Source organism: Panthera onca, chromosome E2 (genome assembly GCF_046562875.1).
Source record: "Panthera onca isolate mPanOnc1 chromosome E2, mPanOnc1 haplotype 2, whole genome shotgun sequence".
Taxonomy (NCBI): domain Eukaryota; kingdom Metazoa; phylum Chordata; class Mammalia; order Carnivora; family Felidae; genus Panthera; species Panthera onca.
In genome coordinates this window covers 8,131,413-8,148,451 of record NC_138353.1, presented here as the reverse complement: position 1 = coordinate 8,148,451, position 17,039 = coordinate 8,131,413, and the positions used below count along the sequence as shown (strand labels likewise).

General features: G+C 54.8%; 1 protein-coding gene and 1 long non-coding RNA gene across 14 annotated transcripts; one reads left to right on the top strand and one right to left on the bottom strand.

Annotated features, from left to right (window-relative positions):
- Positions 1 to 1,414: 1,414 nt before the first annotated feature.
- On the bottom strand, positions 1,415 to 15,367 carry TSKS (testis specific serine kinase substrate). Of its 13 annotated transcripts, none has more exons than XM_078439476.2 (11): positions 15,125 to 15,367; positions 14,542 to 14,767; positions 6,580 to 6,675; positions 6,290 to 6,373; positions 5,892 to 6,002; positions 5,065 to 5,351; positions 4,374 to 4,568; positions 3,767 to 3,940; positions 2,932 to 3,067; positions 1,697 to 1,896; positions 1,415 to 1,595 (listed from the first exon to the last, which is right to left on the bottom strand). In XM_078439476.2, exons 1-11 carry the CDS (start codon positions 15,292 to 15,294, stop codon positions 1,439 to 1,441), a joined length of 1,836 nt encoding a protein of 611 aa, XP_078295602.2. In that variant the 5' UTR covers positions 15,295 to 15,367; the 3' UTR covers positions 1,415 to 1,438. The 13 variants fall into 13 exon arrangements, with proteins under 13 accessions (XP_078295602.2, XP_078295601.2, XP_078295609.2 ...); XM_078439475.2 differs by having other exon boundaries at positions 1,415 to 1,648; positions 1,729 to 1,896; XM_078439483.2 differs by having other exon boundaries at positions 1,729 to 1,896.
- Positions 6,587 to 7,978, top strand: LOC132690848 (uncharacterized). Its single transcript, XR_009615507.2, has 3 exons — positions 6,587 to 6,699; positions 7,370 to 7,518; positions 7,850 to 7,978. It is a non-coding gene; the product is annotated as an uncharacterized LOC132690848 (long non-coding RNA).
- Positions 15,368 to 17,039: the final 1,672 nt, after the last annotated feature.

Here is a 17,039-nt window from a genome sequence, read left to right as displayed (position 1 = left end):
ACTGCAAGATCATGACCTGAGTCAAAGTTGGCCACTTAACCGACTGAGCTACCCAGGTGCCCTGAAATCTTTTTTTTTTTTAATGTTTATTTTTGAGAGACAGAGACAGAGCATGAGTGGGAGAGGGGCAGAGAGAGAGACGCACACAGAACCCGAAACAGGCTCCAAGCTCTGAGCCATCAGCACAGAGCCCGACGTGGGGCTTGAACCCGCAAACCGTGAGATCATGACCTGAGCCGAAGTTGGATGCTTAACTGATTGAGCCACCCAGACGCCCCTAAAATGAAATCTTTAAAAAAATATGTCTGCAAATCCTTTGACATGATCCTTGAGTATGATCTGGACTCGGTGACTCAACTCTAATGAATATAAAACGGGAAAATGACAGTTTGCAACTTCAGAGACGAGGTCATCAAAGGCCCTGTAGCTTCCTGCTTGTTCTTAGACTGCTTGCTCTAGGGACAGGTAGCCGTCGTGAGAAACTGAGCCCCCCCCCCCCCCCCCCCCGCCGACAGACAACAAGGAACCGAGGCCTCCAAACGAGGCCACCTCATGGGGACCCTGAACCACAACCATCCAGCTATGCCACTCCTAGGTTCCTGACCCTCAGAAATTGTGTGAGACAATACGTTTATTCTTTTTTTTTTTTTTTTGCATTTTATTTATTTATTTATTTTTTAATATATGAAATTTATTGTCAAATTGGTTTCCATACAACACCCAGTGCTCATCCCAAAAGGTGCCCTCCTCAATACCCATCCCCCACCCTCCCCTCCCTCCCACCAATAGGTTTATTCTTTTAAGCAGCTACGTTTGGGGAGGGGTAATTTTTTTACACAGTGGTAGACGATATAATGGTCTAGTTAAAAAAAAAAAAAAAATCACTGTAGGGGCTCCTGGCTGGCTGAGTCAGTACAGCATGTGACTCTTGATCTTGTATGTTATAGACATATATAATTTTTTTTTAATTTTTTTTTTTTTTTCAACGTTTTGTATTTATTTTTGGGACAGAGAGAGACAGGGCATGAACGGGGGAGGGGCAGAGAGAGAGGGAGACACAGAATCGGAAACAGGCTCCAGGCTCCGAGCCATCAGCCCAGAGCCTGACGCGGGGCTCGAACTCACGGACCGCGAGATCGTGACCTGGCTGAAGTCGGACGCTTAACCGACTGCGCCACCCAGGCGCCCCGACATATATAATTTTTTAAAAACCACTCTAAAAAGGTTTGGATCGACGGTCCCACACTGTACCACAGGTCCTTATTTCTACCCCCCATTTCCTTTCCAAAGAACTGTGCCATCATCATCAACTCTCTGGAAACCCCATTGGCTGAGGATCGAATCACGGGGAGAGGCTCGTGCGCGGCGTGTGTGGGATTTACCAGCCCTCCTGTGGTGCCAAAAAGGAGAGAGATTTCATGCCAGCGTGAGAGGCCATTTATTGTTCAGGGGCTGGGCCCCCACGTTTTGGGGGAGCTCCCCCACCGCTTCCTCCCCCCGTCGTCCCTGTGGACCCCTCAAGTGGCAGGTTGCTGAGTTGATCGTGGAGGGAGCACATCTTCAGGTGTACGTAGTCCAGAGTGGCCACCTTCTCCCTGTAATAACAGAGAGTGGGGGGCTGGTGCTGATGAGGCCAGACGCCAGGGGGCTAGAGTGGAAGAAGAGGGTGACTCAGGCCCTTTCCCCAAGACCTCACCCTCCTCCCACGCCCTCAGCCTCCTTCCTCACTCCGGCTTCATCTTGTCGGTCAGCAGCAGGTTCTTGGCCCGCAAGGCTTCGTCTTGGGCCAGCCGAAGGGTGGAGCTTAGGGCCTCTGCCCTGACGTGTTTGGCCAAGGCCTGGCGCTCCAGCTCCTGGGGAGAGGAGTGTAGGCGCGGCTGGGCTTGCCAGACTGGGCTGGGGGTGGAGGGGGAGCTGGATCGCGGCGGGCAAGGGTCATGGGGCCCGTGGGGTCCACGCTCCTCCCCCAGGGTTTCCCATCATGCCTCGGACCTGAGACTGACCCCGGCATCCCACAGTGGGCTTTCCATATCCCATCATGTGCTGAACCTGTGGCTGTCCCACTGTCTGTCCCCTAACGTACTGCCCTTCTGGGTCCCAGCAAGCACGCAACCAGCATCTAACATGTTGTCACCTAGTACCCATGAACCATCGTGCATTTGATATGTGTCCAGGTCCCAGGATTCCATCACTGGTGAACTACATCCCCTAATTCGTAAGACCCCGCATCTCTATTAGACCAGCATCTCAGTTAAAATAATAATCCTCAGTCCTCTGGTTCCCTACATTCCACAACGTCCCAGGCCCCGTGTCCTCTCATGTATTAGTCCTATAGTCCTGCCACATCAGTGTCGTCTCACCCACTGCAACTTGTGTCCCATCATACATTAGGCCAGTATCCCATAATACATTAGGTATGTATGTTTCAGGATGTACACAGGCCTCAAGTTCCATCAGCTAATAGGCTGGGGCCGGTGGTGCAATACCGCGTGACGAGCTGTAGTTCCATTTCCCATAATGCACTAGCCTACTGTGACTTGTATTCACTGGGTCCCCTGTCTGACCTCAATGATCCCATATTGCGTCTCTTAAGGTCTACAGAAAATCAGGCTTGTATTCCATGAAGCCGTAGACGAGCGTCTGTCTCCTGTGTCCCCCCGTGCATCAGATCCAATGTGTCATCCACTGCCTCGGGCCCAAGTCCATCAGCCCGGGTCCCATAATGACTGACCTGTGACTTACCACCCACCAGACTGCTTGCCTCTGCTCCCCACCCCGATGCATCAGATCTGCGTGTTCCCCCAACACCTGCCACGAATGGTGTTTAGTGCTTCCCATCCTGCCACACATCAACAGTATCCTTGTGTCCGGGGCTCCCCTCCCGCCCCCCTGACCGAAAAGTGGGGCATGATGGCCTGTGGTCCCTGGTACCAGAATCTTCTTGTGTAGCCTCTGGCAGCTGGGGCAGGCGGGAGCCAGGCCCCTCTGCTTCACCTCGTCCACGAGGGGGGTCAGTGCTCGCTCCAGTAGCTGCTGCAGGGACTCTGTGGACAGCTGCTGCCCCTGGCTGAGGGAGGGGCAGTCACCGGGTGTAAGAAGCCTAATACCAACTCCGTTCCCGGATGCCCCGTAGCCACCTGCCCGGCCCCCACTCAGATGGCGCTTCCGCTATGCACCCCCGCACCCTTCCCACCGTGCACTGGGGCCAACCTACGGTGCATCAGGTATCTTTTGATTTCCACAGTGTGGGTAATTCCCACAGTGCCCTGGGGGGTGCCCACTCCCAAAGGGTAGCAGATGGCCCTTAGTTCATGAAAAAAACCCACATTTCCCATCATACACTAGTTAAACTTGAACCCGAATTGGGAGTCCCCCACTTCCTATTGCGGACCAACCCTGGTGTCCCTCCGTTCTCCAATGCATCAAGGTCTCAACCTTTCTCACGACGCAGAGAAACCTGGCCTCCCACCAAGTACCACATCCCAACCTCCTCACAATGCACTGGAAATCCAGGATGCTCAAAATGTATCATATCTTGTGTTCCACGAGACACTGACTTCATCTTGTGGGAAGGGGAGAAATCTGGCTCCCATCACGCACAAGGACTAGCCTGTCCTAAAACGCATGGGGATACTCTCCCACCGTGAACTCCTCCCTATCCACTCCACCCCCTGCCAGAGTCTTGGCCAGTGCCCCATCTCCTTCAATGGTCTGTCCTCAACGTGACCCAGAATGCACCAGGCCCCGCCAGGCCCCATCCCCTTACCTGGCACAGCGGGCACAGGAGCCTTGGGGCGGCCGATCCAGGGTCATGGAGAGGTCAGACCCTCTTCGAGAGCTCCGAAATTGCCGCCCCAGCTCCTCCAGAATAGGTTTCATTGGGCCCAGCCCCTCCAGTTCGCTCCTCAGGGAAGCCACAGACACTGCAGATCGCTCCACCCTGAGGTGAGGGTAACCAGTGCTGCGAGGTAGCCTCTCCAACGGTTAAGTCCCCTTCGCACTTCATCCATTAGCGCAGCCCCTCCGTTTGCATCTAGTCTGCGATACTCCGGCCCTGCCCCGCCCCTCTGCGCTCTGATTGGCCTTTCCTTTGTGTCTTAAGTTCCGAAATGCCCCTCCCTGTTCTCCAATTGGCTTTCCCTGTTCCTACTTGGCTCCTCCCCTTATCCTTTTAAGGCATGGAACACAACGCTTCTCTAATTGGCGCCGCCCCTCAATCCTTATTATCTATAGCAAGCCACCCCCTCTTTCTAATTAGAGCTTCCACGTGCCAGGCTAGGGGCTCGACCTCTAGGCCCCAGCTGATGGGTCCATCCCTGACCTTCAAGGCCCCGCCCCCTATTCCCTGGCCGCGCGCTCGCCCGGGTTCTTACAAGGTGCACAGCTCATCCGCCCGGCCCCGCAGCTCCTGTAGGCCCCGCGCGGTCTGCGCCTGCTCACGCTGCGCCCGCTCCCACTGGCCCAGGAAGCCGTCGAGCCTGCCGCCCAGGCCCCCGAGCAGCCGCAGCGCCTCCTGTACCGCCCCCTCCTCCTGATGCCACCGGGCAGTCAGCGAGGACACCTCCCTCCTGGAGAGGCAGAGGTAAGGAACCGGTCAGGGCTGAGGTTCGGACAGGTCTCCAACGCCCCCTCCCTGCCCCTGGCTCTGGACCCACCCAGCTCCCAAATTCTCCTGTCCTGCCCATTTCTTGCAATCCTCTCCCGTCCCTGTCCCCTTGTCGGGGGTCCTGGCCCTTCCCTTGTACTGCCCCCACCCCCCAGCCCCATGCCAGCTCCTCCAGACGCTGCGACCCTGAAGTTGGAGCCCGCCGAGGACCTGTCCCCTACCCAAACCCGCCCACCCTAGTTTCACCAGACGCGGACCTCCCTTCCGCCAACCCTATACTCAAAACTCAGCTCTTTGAAGTCCGGCCTTTCCAGCTCACCATCCCCAACACCCTCCCTCCTGGGCTCCTGGAGCTCGATCGCATAGGCCCTCGTCCCGCTCTGATCTTCGAGGCTCCACCCTCGGGCCCCCCAAGTCAGGTCCTCGAGGTTTCACACCCTCGCACCCTTCCCACTTGCCTCAGCTCCTCAAGGCCGGCAGAGACCTTCTGCAACTCCTGCTCGCTCACGACGGGGCCCTCCCCCGCCCGCGGCCCCATTCCCCAACCGCCTGAGGCCATGCTGCGCGGTCGCGGGGGTTCCTTGGGGCTCCCCGGAGGGCCAGAGGAGCCAGGGGGCTGGGCGGGGGGGCCCAGGCCCTGCCGAGAGAGGCCAGCCTCCAGCTTCTGCTGCAGCTCCTGCAGCTCGGACTCCTGCCTCCGCGGTGTCTCGTTCTGCAGCTGCTGCTGGAGATAACGCAGCTTCTCCTGGGCGGGGAAGGAAGGCGGGGTGACACCGTCCGGCCGCTCGCCTCCCACGACCACCTCCACCCGCCAATCTGCCCAATGACTCCCCGAGATTGGAAAGTAAATGGATGGGGAAGAGAAGAGTGGGAAGCCCCGTTTCGAGTCTAGATGGACTCTCCATTGCTGTTGCCGGGGAGGACTGGCCCGTCTGAAATCCCACTCGCTTTAACCTCCGAATGCTTGCCTCCACGTCCCCCTTCAGCCCTCCACCCCCACTCCGGTTCTCCGTGGGGCCAAATTCCAGCCCCTCCTGTCAGAACAAGTGAAGCTTTTCCAACATGGTGCTGGGAAATGAGTGAGAAATGGGGGCCGGACAGGCATTCCTGCTCAGAGTCGGACACGAGTCCCTCTCCAAGACCTGAACGCGAGTACGCATGGAGGAGCTTGAACGTGAACGTTGAAGGGGCGGGGGTGGCTGGGCAGGAAGCCCCACCTGAAGTCTACTTCAAGTACCTCGTGCGTCTGACCGTCTTCCTCAACCCCCACCCCCGCCCCCCTCACCTCCAGCAGGGCAGAGTTCTGCTTCAGGACGTTGGTTTTTATTTCAGCGTCTTCCACCGACTGGGTCACCTTCAGGCAGTTCTCCTGGGTCAGAACACCAGGGCAGGGGCCCTGCCTTCCCATTCCAGTTCCCGCCTCCCAACTCTTACCCTCGCTAGTTCCATAGAGGCTCCCACCCCTCCTCTGAAACACACCTGCTTCCTCCGGTCTGCCTGGTTCCCTGGGCTTCAGGGATGGCTTCCTCCGTAGACCCCCCCCCCCCCCCCCCCCCCGCCCGCTCCAAGGGCTAGTTTTCTCCACCCATCTCCTGTCCGTGACTCCATTCCCCTTCACGTTTCCACCTTCTTCCTACTTCCGCTCCCTTCTCCCCACCCTTCTCTTGCTCGGCTGCGGCTCACCTTGAGTTGACTGCAGTAGCCTTCTAGTTCCTCCGCCTCTTGCCGCCTTCTCTCTAGATTCTCGCTCAGCACAGAACACTCACTCTGGAGCCCGGAAGGGAAGAGAGGTTAGCCAGGGCCACGAGGATACCCCATGGGGAGGAGAGGCTGGGTCTGGGAAGCACCCTTTCCCTTCCCAGCCTCAACCTTCCCAAGCAGGGCTGTGGGGGCACTGAGTTGGAGGAGAGCTCTAGGAGAGGAACTTGGCCGTGGAGGAAGAGGAGGTATTGGGGGGGAGGGGGTCCCCACACCTGCAGCGTCTGCACGTGCTGGTTAACCCTGGTGGTCTTTTCCTTCAAGCTGGTGATGGAGTCTTTGGCACGGACCAATCCACTGTTGACCCCACTCTGGGGAAGAATGGGAGAAGGCAGGTCAGTGGGTGTGTGGGAGCGAACCCCAACCCCAAGAAAAAGGTCTAGAACAGAGAGGAGGCTGGGTTTGCACCTCAATTTTGCCCTGCAATGGCTGTGTGACCTTGGGCCGGGGCTGCACCTCTTTGATTCTTGGTACTCCTGTTCCATGAAACCAGAGGGTGGTCTCATTTTCTGCTTGGTGAATGGGAAGGAAAAGAAGTGGGATCCGGAAGGGAGGGGGGGGGGGGTCAGGGGAGAACTCAGATCCATGGGAGATGGATGGTCTCAATTGAACCTTGAGAGAAATGCCCTTGGGGTCCACAGACATAAATAAGATGAACTATTAAAACACATGCTGTATTTTTCTCTCCAGGCACTGGAAAAAAATTTTAAGATAATCCACTTTCCAGATATAAGTGCTCACTAAGCACCATGCCACACACACACACACACACACACACACACACACACACACACACACATTTCCTTTTCAGTCCTCTAAGCCACACCTTTTGAGGCTTTTTGGCCCAATCTGCAAGTGAGGAAAATGAGGCTTAGAGATACAATCCCCCCTTGAATTCCCAGCTACACAGCGCGTGAGATGGCCTTGTCAGATTTTAAACCCAGAGCCTTTGTTTTAAACCATGACACCACATAGCCTCTGATCATCGCCACCTTATATCACCAGAAAATGCTTTAGGACTCATGCGAGGCAAACTGTGGCCCAAGAGGGACGCAGGTGGCAGGATCCACTGTCTGCTCTTCCACATTTTTAGACGACTTAGCCCGGCACACGACTGTCCAGGCAAAGACTACATTTCCCAGGCTCCCTTGCAGGTAGGTGTGGCCACACCACAAAGTTTCAGCCAATGGGATGTGAGTAGCAATAAGGTAAGCATTTTCTAAGTCATGCCTTTCTTAAAGGAAGAGAGGGAAAACATCCCCCTTTCTCTCTTCTTGCTGGCTGGAGTTCAAAGTTGGTGGCTAAAGCCAGAGCAAACATCTTGACCACCAGTTGCAGGACACAACAAGATAGAGAAGGCTGAGTCCTCAGTACTGTGGAGCCGCTGTACTCAAATTCGAACCACTGACCGTGATGTACATGTGAGAGAGAACATCTTCCATCGTGTTTAGCCTGTGCAATTTTGTGTCTTTTTGTTACTGGCAGCCACACTTGCGACTCTATAGCTGAACCTCCAGAACACGGAGCCTGTAACGCACTTCATTTGAAGAGCAAGCCTGCTACGCTTGTTGAGATTATTATGTGAGAGAGAAATAAAGTATCTTGCCTAAGCCAGTTACTTTGGTGTCCTTCACAGTTGCTGAACTAGTACGCAAAGAGAAAAGGGAGAACAAATTTCCTCTATCGTAAGAAAAGGACAACACCACGTTCCTTGCATGATTGCTCTGGAGAAGAGGTGTGATGAGAAATATCGTATTGGGGCACCTGGGTGACTCAGTCGGTTGTGTCTGACTCTTGATTTCGGCTCAGGTCGTGGCCCCAGGGGTGTGATTTCGGCTCAGGTCATGGCCCCAGGAGCCTTTATCAGGCTCCACATTCAGCATGGAACCTGCCTAAGATTCTCTCTCTTTCTCTCTCTCCCTCTGCCCCTCTCCCCTGATCTCTCTCTCTCTCTCTCTCTCTCTCTCAAAATAAAAAAATAAAAAAGAAATATTGTATTGAGGTGACATAAGCAAAATGATGGATCTCCAAAATTCCACCCCTCCATAAAAACAATGAAAAAAACTGCCCAAACCTGTAAGAGTCAAGTCCTTGAGAAGGTGTAACCATTATAAATATATATGCACCAAACAGAGCTTTAAAATGCATGAAAGAAGGGACGCCTGGGTGACTCAGTCGGTTAAGCGTCTGACTTGGGCTCAGGTCAGGATCTCATGGTTCATGAGTTTGAGCCCTGCGTCGGGTTCTGTGCTTGACAGCTCAGAGCCTGGAGTCTGCCTCGGATTCTGTGTCTCCCTCTCTCTCTCTGCCCCTCCTCCGTTTGTACTCTCTCTCTCTCTCAATAAAACATTAAAAAGAGTTTAAACTGTGTGAAACAAAACCTGACAGAATTGAAGCGAGAAATTGACAGTTCAACAACAATGGTTGGGGACTTCAGCCTCAGTATCACACTTTGAGTAACGGACAGCACAACCGGAGAGAAATCAACAAGGAGACAGAAGACCGGAAAACCACTATAAACCAGCCAGACCTAACAGACGTCTGACAGACAGCCCTCCACCCGGCAAGAGCAGAATACACGTTCTTCTCAAGTGCCCATGAGACATTCTACCTCGGGTCCGGGATGGACCCTGCATTGAGTCAGAAAACAAGTCTCAATAAATGCAAAAGAAGCGAATCATACAGAGTACGCTTTCTGACCTCAGTGACCTCAGGAGAATGGAGAGTAGAAGTCGTTATCAGAGGGGCACTTGGCTGGTGCAGTCAGTGGAGTGTGTGAGTCTGGATCTCGGGGTTTTGAGTTTGAGCCCCGCGTGGGGTGTAGACGGGTGTAGAGGTTACTTTAAAGTCTGAAGAAGATGAAGAAGACAGAGACAGAGGAGCAAGAGGAGGGAGGAGGAGGAGGAGGAGGAGGAGGAGGGAGGGTATGAAGAACTAGGACATCTGCATAGACCCATAAGAAGTAAAGAGATTGTGGCTCAGTCGGTTAAGCGTCCAGCTTCCCGCTCAGGTCATGATCTCCCAGTTCACGAGTTCGAGCCCCGCAGTGGGCTGTGTCGCTGACAGCTCAGAACCTGGGGCCCGCTTCGGCTCTCTGCCCCTCCCCGACTTCTCTCTCTTTCCCTCCCCGCACTTGTGCTCGGTCTCTCAAAAATAAATAAATGTCAGAAAAAAATTTTTTTTTAAATACAGTAAAACCTTGGTTTGCGAGCATAATTCGCGCAGGGAGACCTGCTTGTAATCCAAAGCGCCCGTATATCAAAGTGAATTTCAAGAACCGTTGGCTCAGTTGTGATCGCGTGCCATTCGATGGCACGCACTACTCGTATTGCAAGACAGCACATTTATCAAGTATGAAATGTATTAGAAACGTTCACTCGTCTTGTGGATCACACCCAGAGCAAGCTACTCGCCATCCAAGGCTTTATTTACTGTGTGCCCGTAAGTTCTTTGACACTTCTCTAAATGAGGAGACTTACCTGCCTCACCTGAGTGTCCGCTGGACTTAGTGACCCTCGTCGCTAGTAGAATAAGGCAGAAGTGATGGCGTGTGATTTAAGAGACCAGTTCACAAAAGGAACCTTGGCTTCCTGCTTGCCCTCGCTTGCTCTGGGGAGTCACTGCCATGTCACAAGCAGCCCCTTGTGGGGAGGCCCATGGGACAAGGAAAGGAACCTCCAGCCAAGAGCCTTATGAATGTGGATGTGCAAACTCCAGTCCTGCTCAGTCCTTCGGATGGCTGCAGCCCCTACTGACATTTTGACTCCAACCTTATGAGAAACCCTGAGCCAGAACCACCCAGCTAAGCCACTCCAGGCTGGTTGTTCTAAGCTTGGGGATAATTTGTTTCACAGCAGTAGCTAACCAATACACAAAGTGATTTTAAAAAATTACTTATTTTGGGGGGTGCCTGGGGGGCTCAATTGGTCAAATGTCCGACTTTGGTGCCTGGGGGGCTCAACTGGTTAAACATCCGACTTTGTGGTGGTTCACGAGTTCGAGCCCTGCGTCGGGCTCTGTGCCGACAGCTCAGAGCCTGGGGCCTGCTTCGGATTCTGAGCCTCTCTCTCTCTCTCTGCCCCTCCCCACTCATACCCTCTCTCTGTCTCTCAAAAATAAATAAAACATTAAACAAATTTTTTTAATTGTTTATTTTTTAGAGAGAGCGAGCAGGGGAGGGGCAGAGGGAGGGGGGGACAGAAGATCTGAAGCGGGCTCTATGCTGACGGCGGAGAGCCCGATGCAGGGCTTGAACTCACAAACTGTGAGATCATGACCTGAGCCGAAGTTGGATGCTTAACCAAGTGAGCCACCCGGGCGCCCCTGATTATTTTTTTAATTTTTATTTATTTTGAGAGAGAGAGAGAGCGCTAGCTGGGGAGGGACAGACAGAGAGCACGAGAGAGAATCCCAAGCTGGCTGTGCACTGTCAGCACAGAGCCTGATGCGGGGCTCAATCTCACGAGCCGCCATATCACAACCTGAGCCGAAATCGAGAGTTGGACGCTTAACCAACTGAACCACTCAGGTGCCCCCAAAGTGATTATTTTTTAAACTGAAGACCCAGAAGGTCTTGGGTTTCCTGTAGCTGTTCTGGAAAATAAGGAAAGTAGGTGCTGGGGTCTACTCCGTTCTCCCACTTAATAGTGTACGACCTCAGGGAGGGGACTCTTACCCCACCTGTCACATGGAGGTGAGGTTAATAGCTACCTTCCCAGGGCCGGTGGGAGGGGCGCAGGCTGGCCTGTGGTCAATACTTCTTTGAGAAGGGGCCATTTGGGTCCCTGGGGGTGAGTCTTAGCTTCACTGAGAGCAGATCTGGGGGTGGTGAAGACAGGGCCTGTCGCCCTTGGCTGAGACGCGAACGGCCTGATGGTGAGGGGAGAGCCAGAGATGGGGACAAATCCCTCCTTGGCCACCCATAGGCTGCACCTTGGCCATCAACCCCCTCCACTCTGAGCCTGCTTTTCTTCCTTTGCCATAAAACAGGAATGATGCTACCTTGCTCAGATGGCAATGGGGAAGGATGGCCAAGGTGGTAAGGTCAGTAAGGCAAGCTCAATGACTAGTGTCACCATTGTTGAAAATAATGACAACAGGGCGGGAAGTACCAGGAAGGGGCTTAGCACCAAGACCTCACGTAACCCCCAGGAATTCTGCCCTGTCCATCTTTGCGTTGCTTCACCGACCTTCTCAGAAAGCAATACCACCATCTCTGTTCCTTTCCTGGCCTCGTAATGGTGTCCTCACTTAAGACAGGAGCCCAAAGCTTCTGCTTCGTGTTCTCCTGCTGTTCTCTGTCGGGTCTGGGACTTGTCATCTCAGCAGGGGGCCCCAGGCACCCAGTTCTCTTCCTTCCTCTCTCTGGGTCTCTGTCTCCCTCTCTCCTGGTCCCTGCTCTCCCCCTGACCCAAATATCTGTCCCCCAGTCTCTGTGGCCTCTGTCGCCCACCTCTGGATCTCTGTGCCCCCCCACCAAGTTTCCCTCCCCCCACTCTGGTCTCTGTCCCCTTCTCTCTGGGTTTCCGCCACCTCCCCTCTGCCTGTCTCTAGCTTTCTCTCCTGTCGTAGCTCAGGTGCTGAATGCCAGGATGGGCTCTTGCTGTCCCCGCCCTACCGCTCCCGCCTGTGCCCCTGGATGTTGGCTGTCATTACTGTTTCCATCTCACAGAGAAGGAACCTCAAAGTCCTGGGAGGCTGATGCATCCGCGCAGCCCCACCGCAGCCCATGGCTGCTTCGGGCCTTGCTCTCAGCAGGGCTCTTTCCCGGCTGTCACAATCCCCCGGGGATGGGATGTGACTCAGAAACACTTCTGGTGGGAGGCAGGCCTCTGCAGATGCTCCGAGAGGGAGGACACTGCTCTGGCTGGGGGAGATGTCTCCGGGGCCACCCGTCCCACCAGGACTCTCTCTGCCCTGTTCCCTTCTTTCCATCTGACCCTTCCATCCCGGGCCCTCGCCCAGCCTCCTGTCTGGCCTCCCTGCCTCCAGCCTCCGCCTTCCAGACATCCCCACACCAGGTGCAGAGGAGTCATCCAGGGAAAGAAGGGACCTTTGCATTCACACCACCTAATCCTGGCCCTGTCTCTTACAGGCTCTCCTACTTTGCTCAGGTCACTCCACCTCTCTGTTCCTCAGTTACTTGTGTTTCCATCTTTAAAAGAATTTTTTTTTTTAAATTTTGTTTAATGTTTTCTTTATTCTTGAGAGAAAGAGAGACAGAGCATGAGCGAGGGAGGAACACAGCGAGAGAGGGACACAGAATCCGAAGCAGGCTCCAGGCTCCGAGCCGTCAGCACAGAGCCCGACGCGGGGCTCGAACCCGCGAACCGCGAGATCGTGACCTGAGCCGAAGTCGGACGCTCAACCGACTGAGCCCCCCGGGGCGCCCCTCATCTTTAAACCGGTAATTATACCAGTTCCCTGACAGAACTTCTAAGAGAAGAAAACGAGATTCACCACCACGGGGATGTGACACAGTGCCTGGCACATAGTAGGTGCTCAGTACATGAGAATGGATTCAGAACTCCTGAGCTGCTCCTCTCCCCTACCCAGGAACCTTCAATGGCTCCCCATTGCCCTCAGGAGCACACCCACAGTTCTCAGCCTGCGTGGCCTCTGCCCTCTCCACTCCAGCCTCGTCCCTCTCACCCCCCACACTCCAGCCCCAGAGACCTAACCCCCTCTCCCTGTCCTTTTGCACCTGCTGTTCCAGTCAGCTAGAACACCATTCTCTGTCTTCTGCCTGGGGAACACCTTCCTTATCTTCAAGATCCAGCTTCTGTGTTGCCTTTTCTGGAAAGCCTCCCCTGACCATGGCCGACTGGGCCAAGGCCACCCTCTTCAGGGCTCCCACAGTGACCTCTACTGTCCCCATCGATGCAGGGCGCGCCCCCCCTCCCCCACCAACTCCTGAGACTGTCTCCACTACTTATAAGCGGCGTGGCCTATTTACTCTTTCTGAGGCCTCAGTATCTTCCTCTGTGAAATGGGGATAAATAACAACAAGCAACACTGATTCTGAGCCCGCAGCCGTGCTGAACGTTTTACAGAACGGGCTCCACCTCTTTGTCATGACCACCTCGTGAAGCGGGCGTGGCTGCATCCAGAACGCTGTCTGGCTGTCCCTTTGCTGCTCCTACACCAGCGCCTGGCGCATCATAGGCGTTCAAGACCTATGTGTTGAAAGAGCAAACCCCTGCATTTCCAGTTTTACAGATGAGGAAACTGAGGCTCTCAGAACATAGAAGGCGCTTAGGAAATGCTAGTGAGTCTTGTGAGCAACATTATGACCGTGGTTGTCATTCGTGTAATTCTCAGAGTCCGTATCAAGCCCAGTTCAGGGCCTGGCCCGGAGGAAGCCTGGCCGGGGTGGAGGGTGGCAGGGACGTTAAAGGATCAAACTGTAGGAGCGACTCGGTGGGCTCCGTTGATTGAGGGTCCGACTCCTGACTTTGGCTCAGGTCATGATCTCGTGGTCCGTGAGTTCAAGCCCCGCATCAGGCTCCATGCTGACGATGCAGAGCCTGCTTGGGATTCTCTCCCTCCCTTTCTCTGCCCTCCTCCTCCTCTCTCTCTCTCAAAAGAAATAAATAAGCATTTAATAAGTAAATGAATAAACACTTTTAAAAAGAAAAAGAAAAGATCAAACTGTAGCACTCTATGCTCTAGTCAGGAATTCTCTAAATCCCCCCTAGATCTCGCTTACCTCTCGGTTTTGCCCCAGATTTAGGTGATCCCCTCCGAGAACTCCTACTCAACCATCAAAGCCCGCTTGCAACAGCCGCCTCCTCCAGGAAGCATTCTCTGATATTCCCAGCCTGGTTTGAGAGTTATCACCGCAGTCTGTCTCTGCCAGCTCCACCAGACCGGGGGGTCCCCGAGTTCAGAAACCTGGCCTAACTCCTACCTGGGACTCCAGCCTCACCCAGAACGTTTGGAAGCGAGTGAACGAACTAAGGAGACCAATTCCCTAGGCAACAGGCATCATTCACCCAGGATGGGGACTGATTCAGGGCTGGCTTCGTGGTTAGGGGAGGAGGAGGCGGTTCCTCTGGGCCTGGAGGACGACCAGCACTTTCTTCCTCCAAGTCAAGAAGAGCCCCCCGCCCCCCCTCCTCAGTATTTGTCTACCACCAGGGCGAAGACCCTAGCCTTCCCCAGCCAGGGCCCCTCACCAGTATTTCCGAGATGTCTGGGTCATCCGAAGCCCAGGGTAGGGTGGGGGAGGCAGGGGGCACCGGCAGTGCAAGAGGGCCACTGTCCTCTGTGGTTGAGTCTGTCCCTGAGGAGTCAGTGGGCTCCATCGCGGCCAGGTTGAGCAGTGACACATTGGTGCAGGCGGAGGACCTCTTGAGGTTCAGGCACCAGTGCATTGGCTTGTGGGACATCCGAGGCTCCACCCTGTGCAGGAGAAACGGGCAGGGGGCTCGAGATACAGCCCCAGTGGGTCCGGTGCCTCCTGCCTCCCTGTCTCCACGCCGCCTGCCCTCTCTGACTGCAACCTTATCGTCCACTTCCTTCGTCCTCCTCCCTCTCTGCTGCCTGCTTTCTCCTCCCTCCTTCCACCCTCCCTCGCTCCATCCCCACGACCCTCTTCCTCTCTACCTCCCTCTGCTGCCACCACCGTCTGGCCTGGCCCTCGGTTGCCCCCTCCTCGTCTCCCCCTCCCCTTCCTCCAGCACCCACGGTGGCACTCGTGCTCTGTTGGAGGCAGTGCCGGGCGCTAGGACCGTCCCCGACAGGGTGCGACAAACCCACCCGTGGAACGACACGGCCTTCTTTTTCTTCGTGATCCCCTTGGCCGGGGTGCTCACCCCCCCAGGAGCCTCGGGGACCAGCTGGGAGTGGCTCTCGACCCCCGCTGGGGGGTCCCCGGCCTCATGGATCTCTTTGGATTGCCAGATTGTCTTGACCACCACGCTCGCCATGGCGTGGGGGGGGGGGGCCTGCCCCCGGGGACTCCTTCCTCTGAGACTCTCCACCTACTCTGACCGCTGACCCTCAAAGTCCCTGTCCTCCCAGGCCTGCCTCATAAAGGACCCAACCACTGGGCCCCAGTAAGGGGGGGGGGGTGCATAGGGGTAGGAGAAGGCACTGGCCAGTGTGTTCCCCCAGGGGGTCTCCCTGAACACTTCTGGTTCTACCAGATATGTTCCTTCCATTAGAACCACGATGGATTTCTCCATTCTAGTCCAGAACTTACAATGGATGGGCCCACTGGTCCTCGGGAGAGGTTCAGCTTCCCTTCCCCTGAGACTGTGGGTTCATCCGGCCCCTGCCCGCCACCCTCCCCCCCACCCCCCCATGCACGCTTGATTCTTCACGCAATACCCTGGATTCGTGGGGTACTCTGGGGTCTGGGTCCCTCTGCTTGTGTCCCGCTGCTGGGGGATCCAAGATCCTGGGGGGGGGGGGGGGCAGGCAGGGAACAAAGAAACAAGAATATGGTTGGGGGACGCTGGGGGTAGAGGTGGAGCGTAGGAACGGGTCTGGAGGGTCGGAATGGCCAAGGGGAGGCCAGTGTGGCTGAAGCCTTTATGCTGGGGAAGGACACAGCTGATAATTGTTGAAAGAAGTGCCCTGGTGTGTGGGGGGTGGACTGTGGGTGGCCAGGATGGAAGCGGGGACAGTCATAAGGTACGTCACTGCAAGTTTCCAGGTAAGGGATGATGACGGTGACAGTAGCCTGCATGGTGACCGACGGAGGTGGCTGACTTCAGATGTGCTCCGCCCTTGGCGTGAGGGGGAGGGACGGGGTTCTGGCAAGAGTGCCCAAGTGATTGATGGAGGGCCCCTTTGCCCAAATGGGAAGACTGAGGATGAGTCCAGTTTTTCTGGAGAAAATCAAGAATTGGTTTGCAGAGGCCAAAGTCTTAGGAGCTATTGCTGGTTCAATCCATGAGATACTTGGGCTACTCCTGGGGTTTCTTCTTAATGAATAGGTCTGCCCAAAGCTCATTAGACCCCCAAATGTGGACTTGTTCAAAGTCTGGTCTTAAAACCTAACAGTGGGTTAGTTCTTGAGCCCCGGAGCCCCATAATTGTCTTGTTCAAACCAGCCCTATAATTCTTCCCTTCCTTTCCCTACCCTTCCCTTCCCTCTCCTCTCCTCCCCTCCCTTTCCCCTCCCCTCCCTTCCCCTTTCCTTCCTTCCTTCCTTCCTTCCTTCCTTCCTTCCTTCCTTCTATAATTCCAAGTTCACAGGCACAATCAATGACTTTTAGCTACTGAGTGCCTGTAATGTGGTGAGTCTCAATCAATGTGTGCTCTAAGTAGAAAACACAGGATTTCAAAGACTCAGGAAAATTAGAGGCTCCTCGGTGGTTCAGTTGGTTGAGCATCCGACTCTTGATTTTGGCTCGGGTCATGATCCTAGGGTTGTGGGATCAAGTCTGGAGTTGGGCTCCGTGCTGAGCCTGGAGCCTGCTTGGGATCCTCTCTCTCTCTCTCCCTCTGCCCCTTTCCCACTTGCACATGTGCTCCCTGTCTCAAAACAAAAGCAAAGATTTAGGAAAATTAGAACGGTAAATATGTTCAAATGATAGTATTCGGGTATGTTGGCTTCAATACAATATATTATTTAATTTTTTTTAACGTTTATTTATTTTTGAGACAGAGAGAGACAGAGCATGAACGGGGAAGGGTCAGAGAGAGAGGGAGACACAGAATCTGA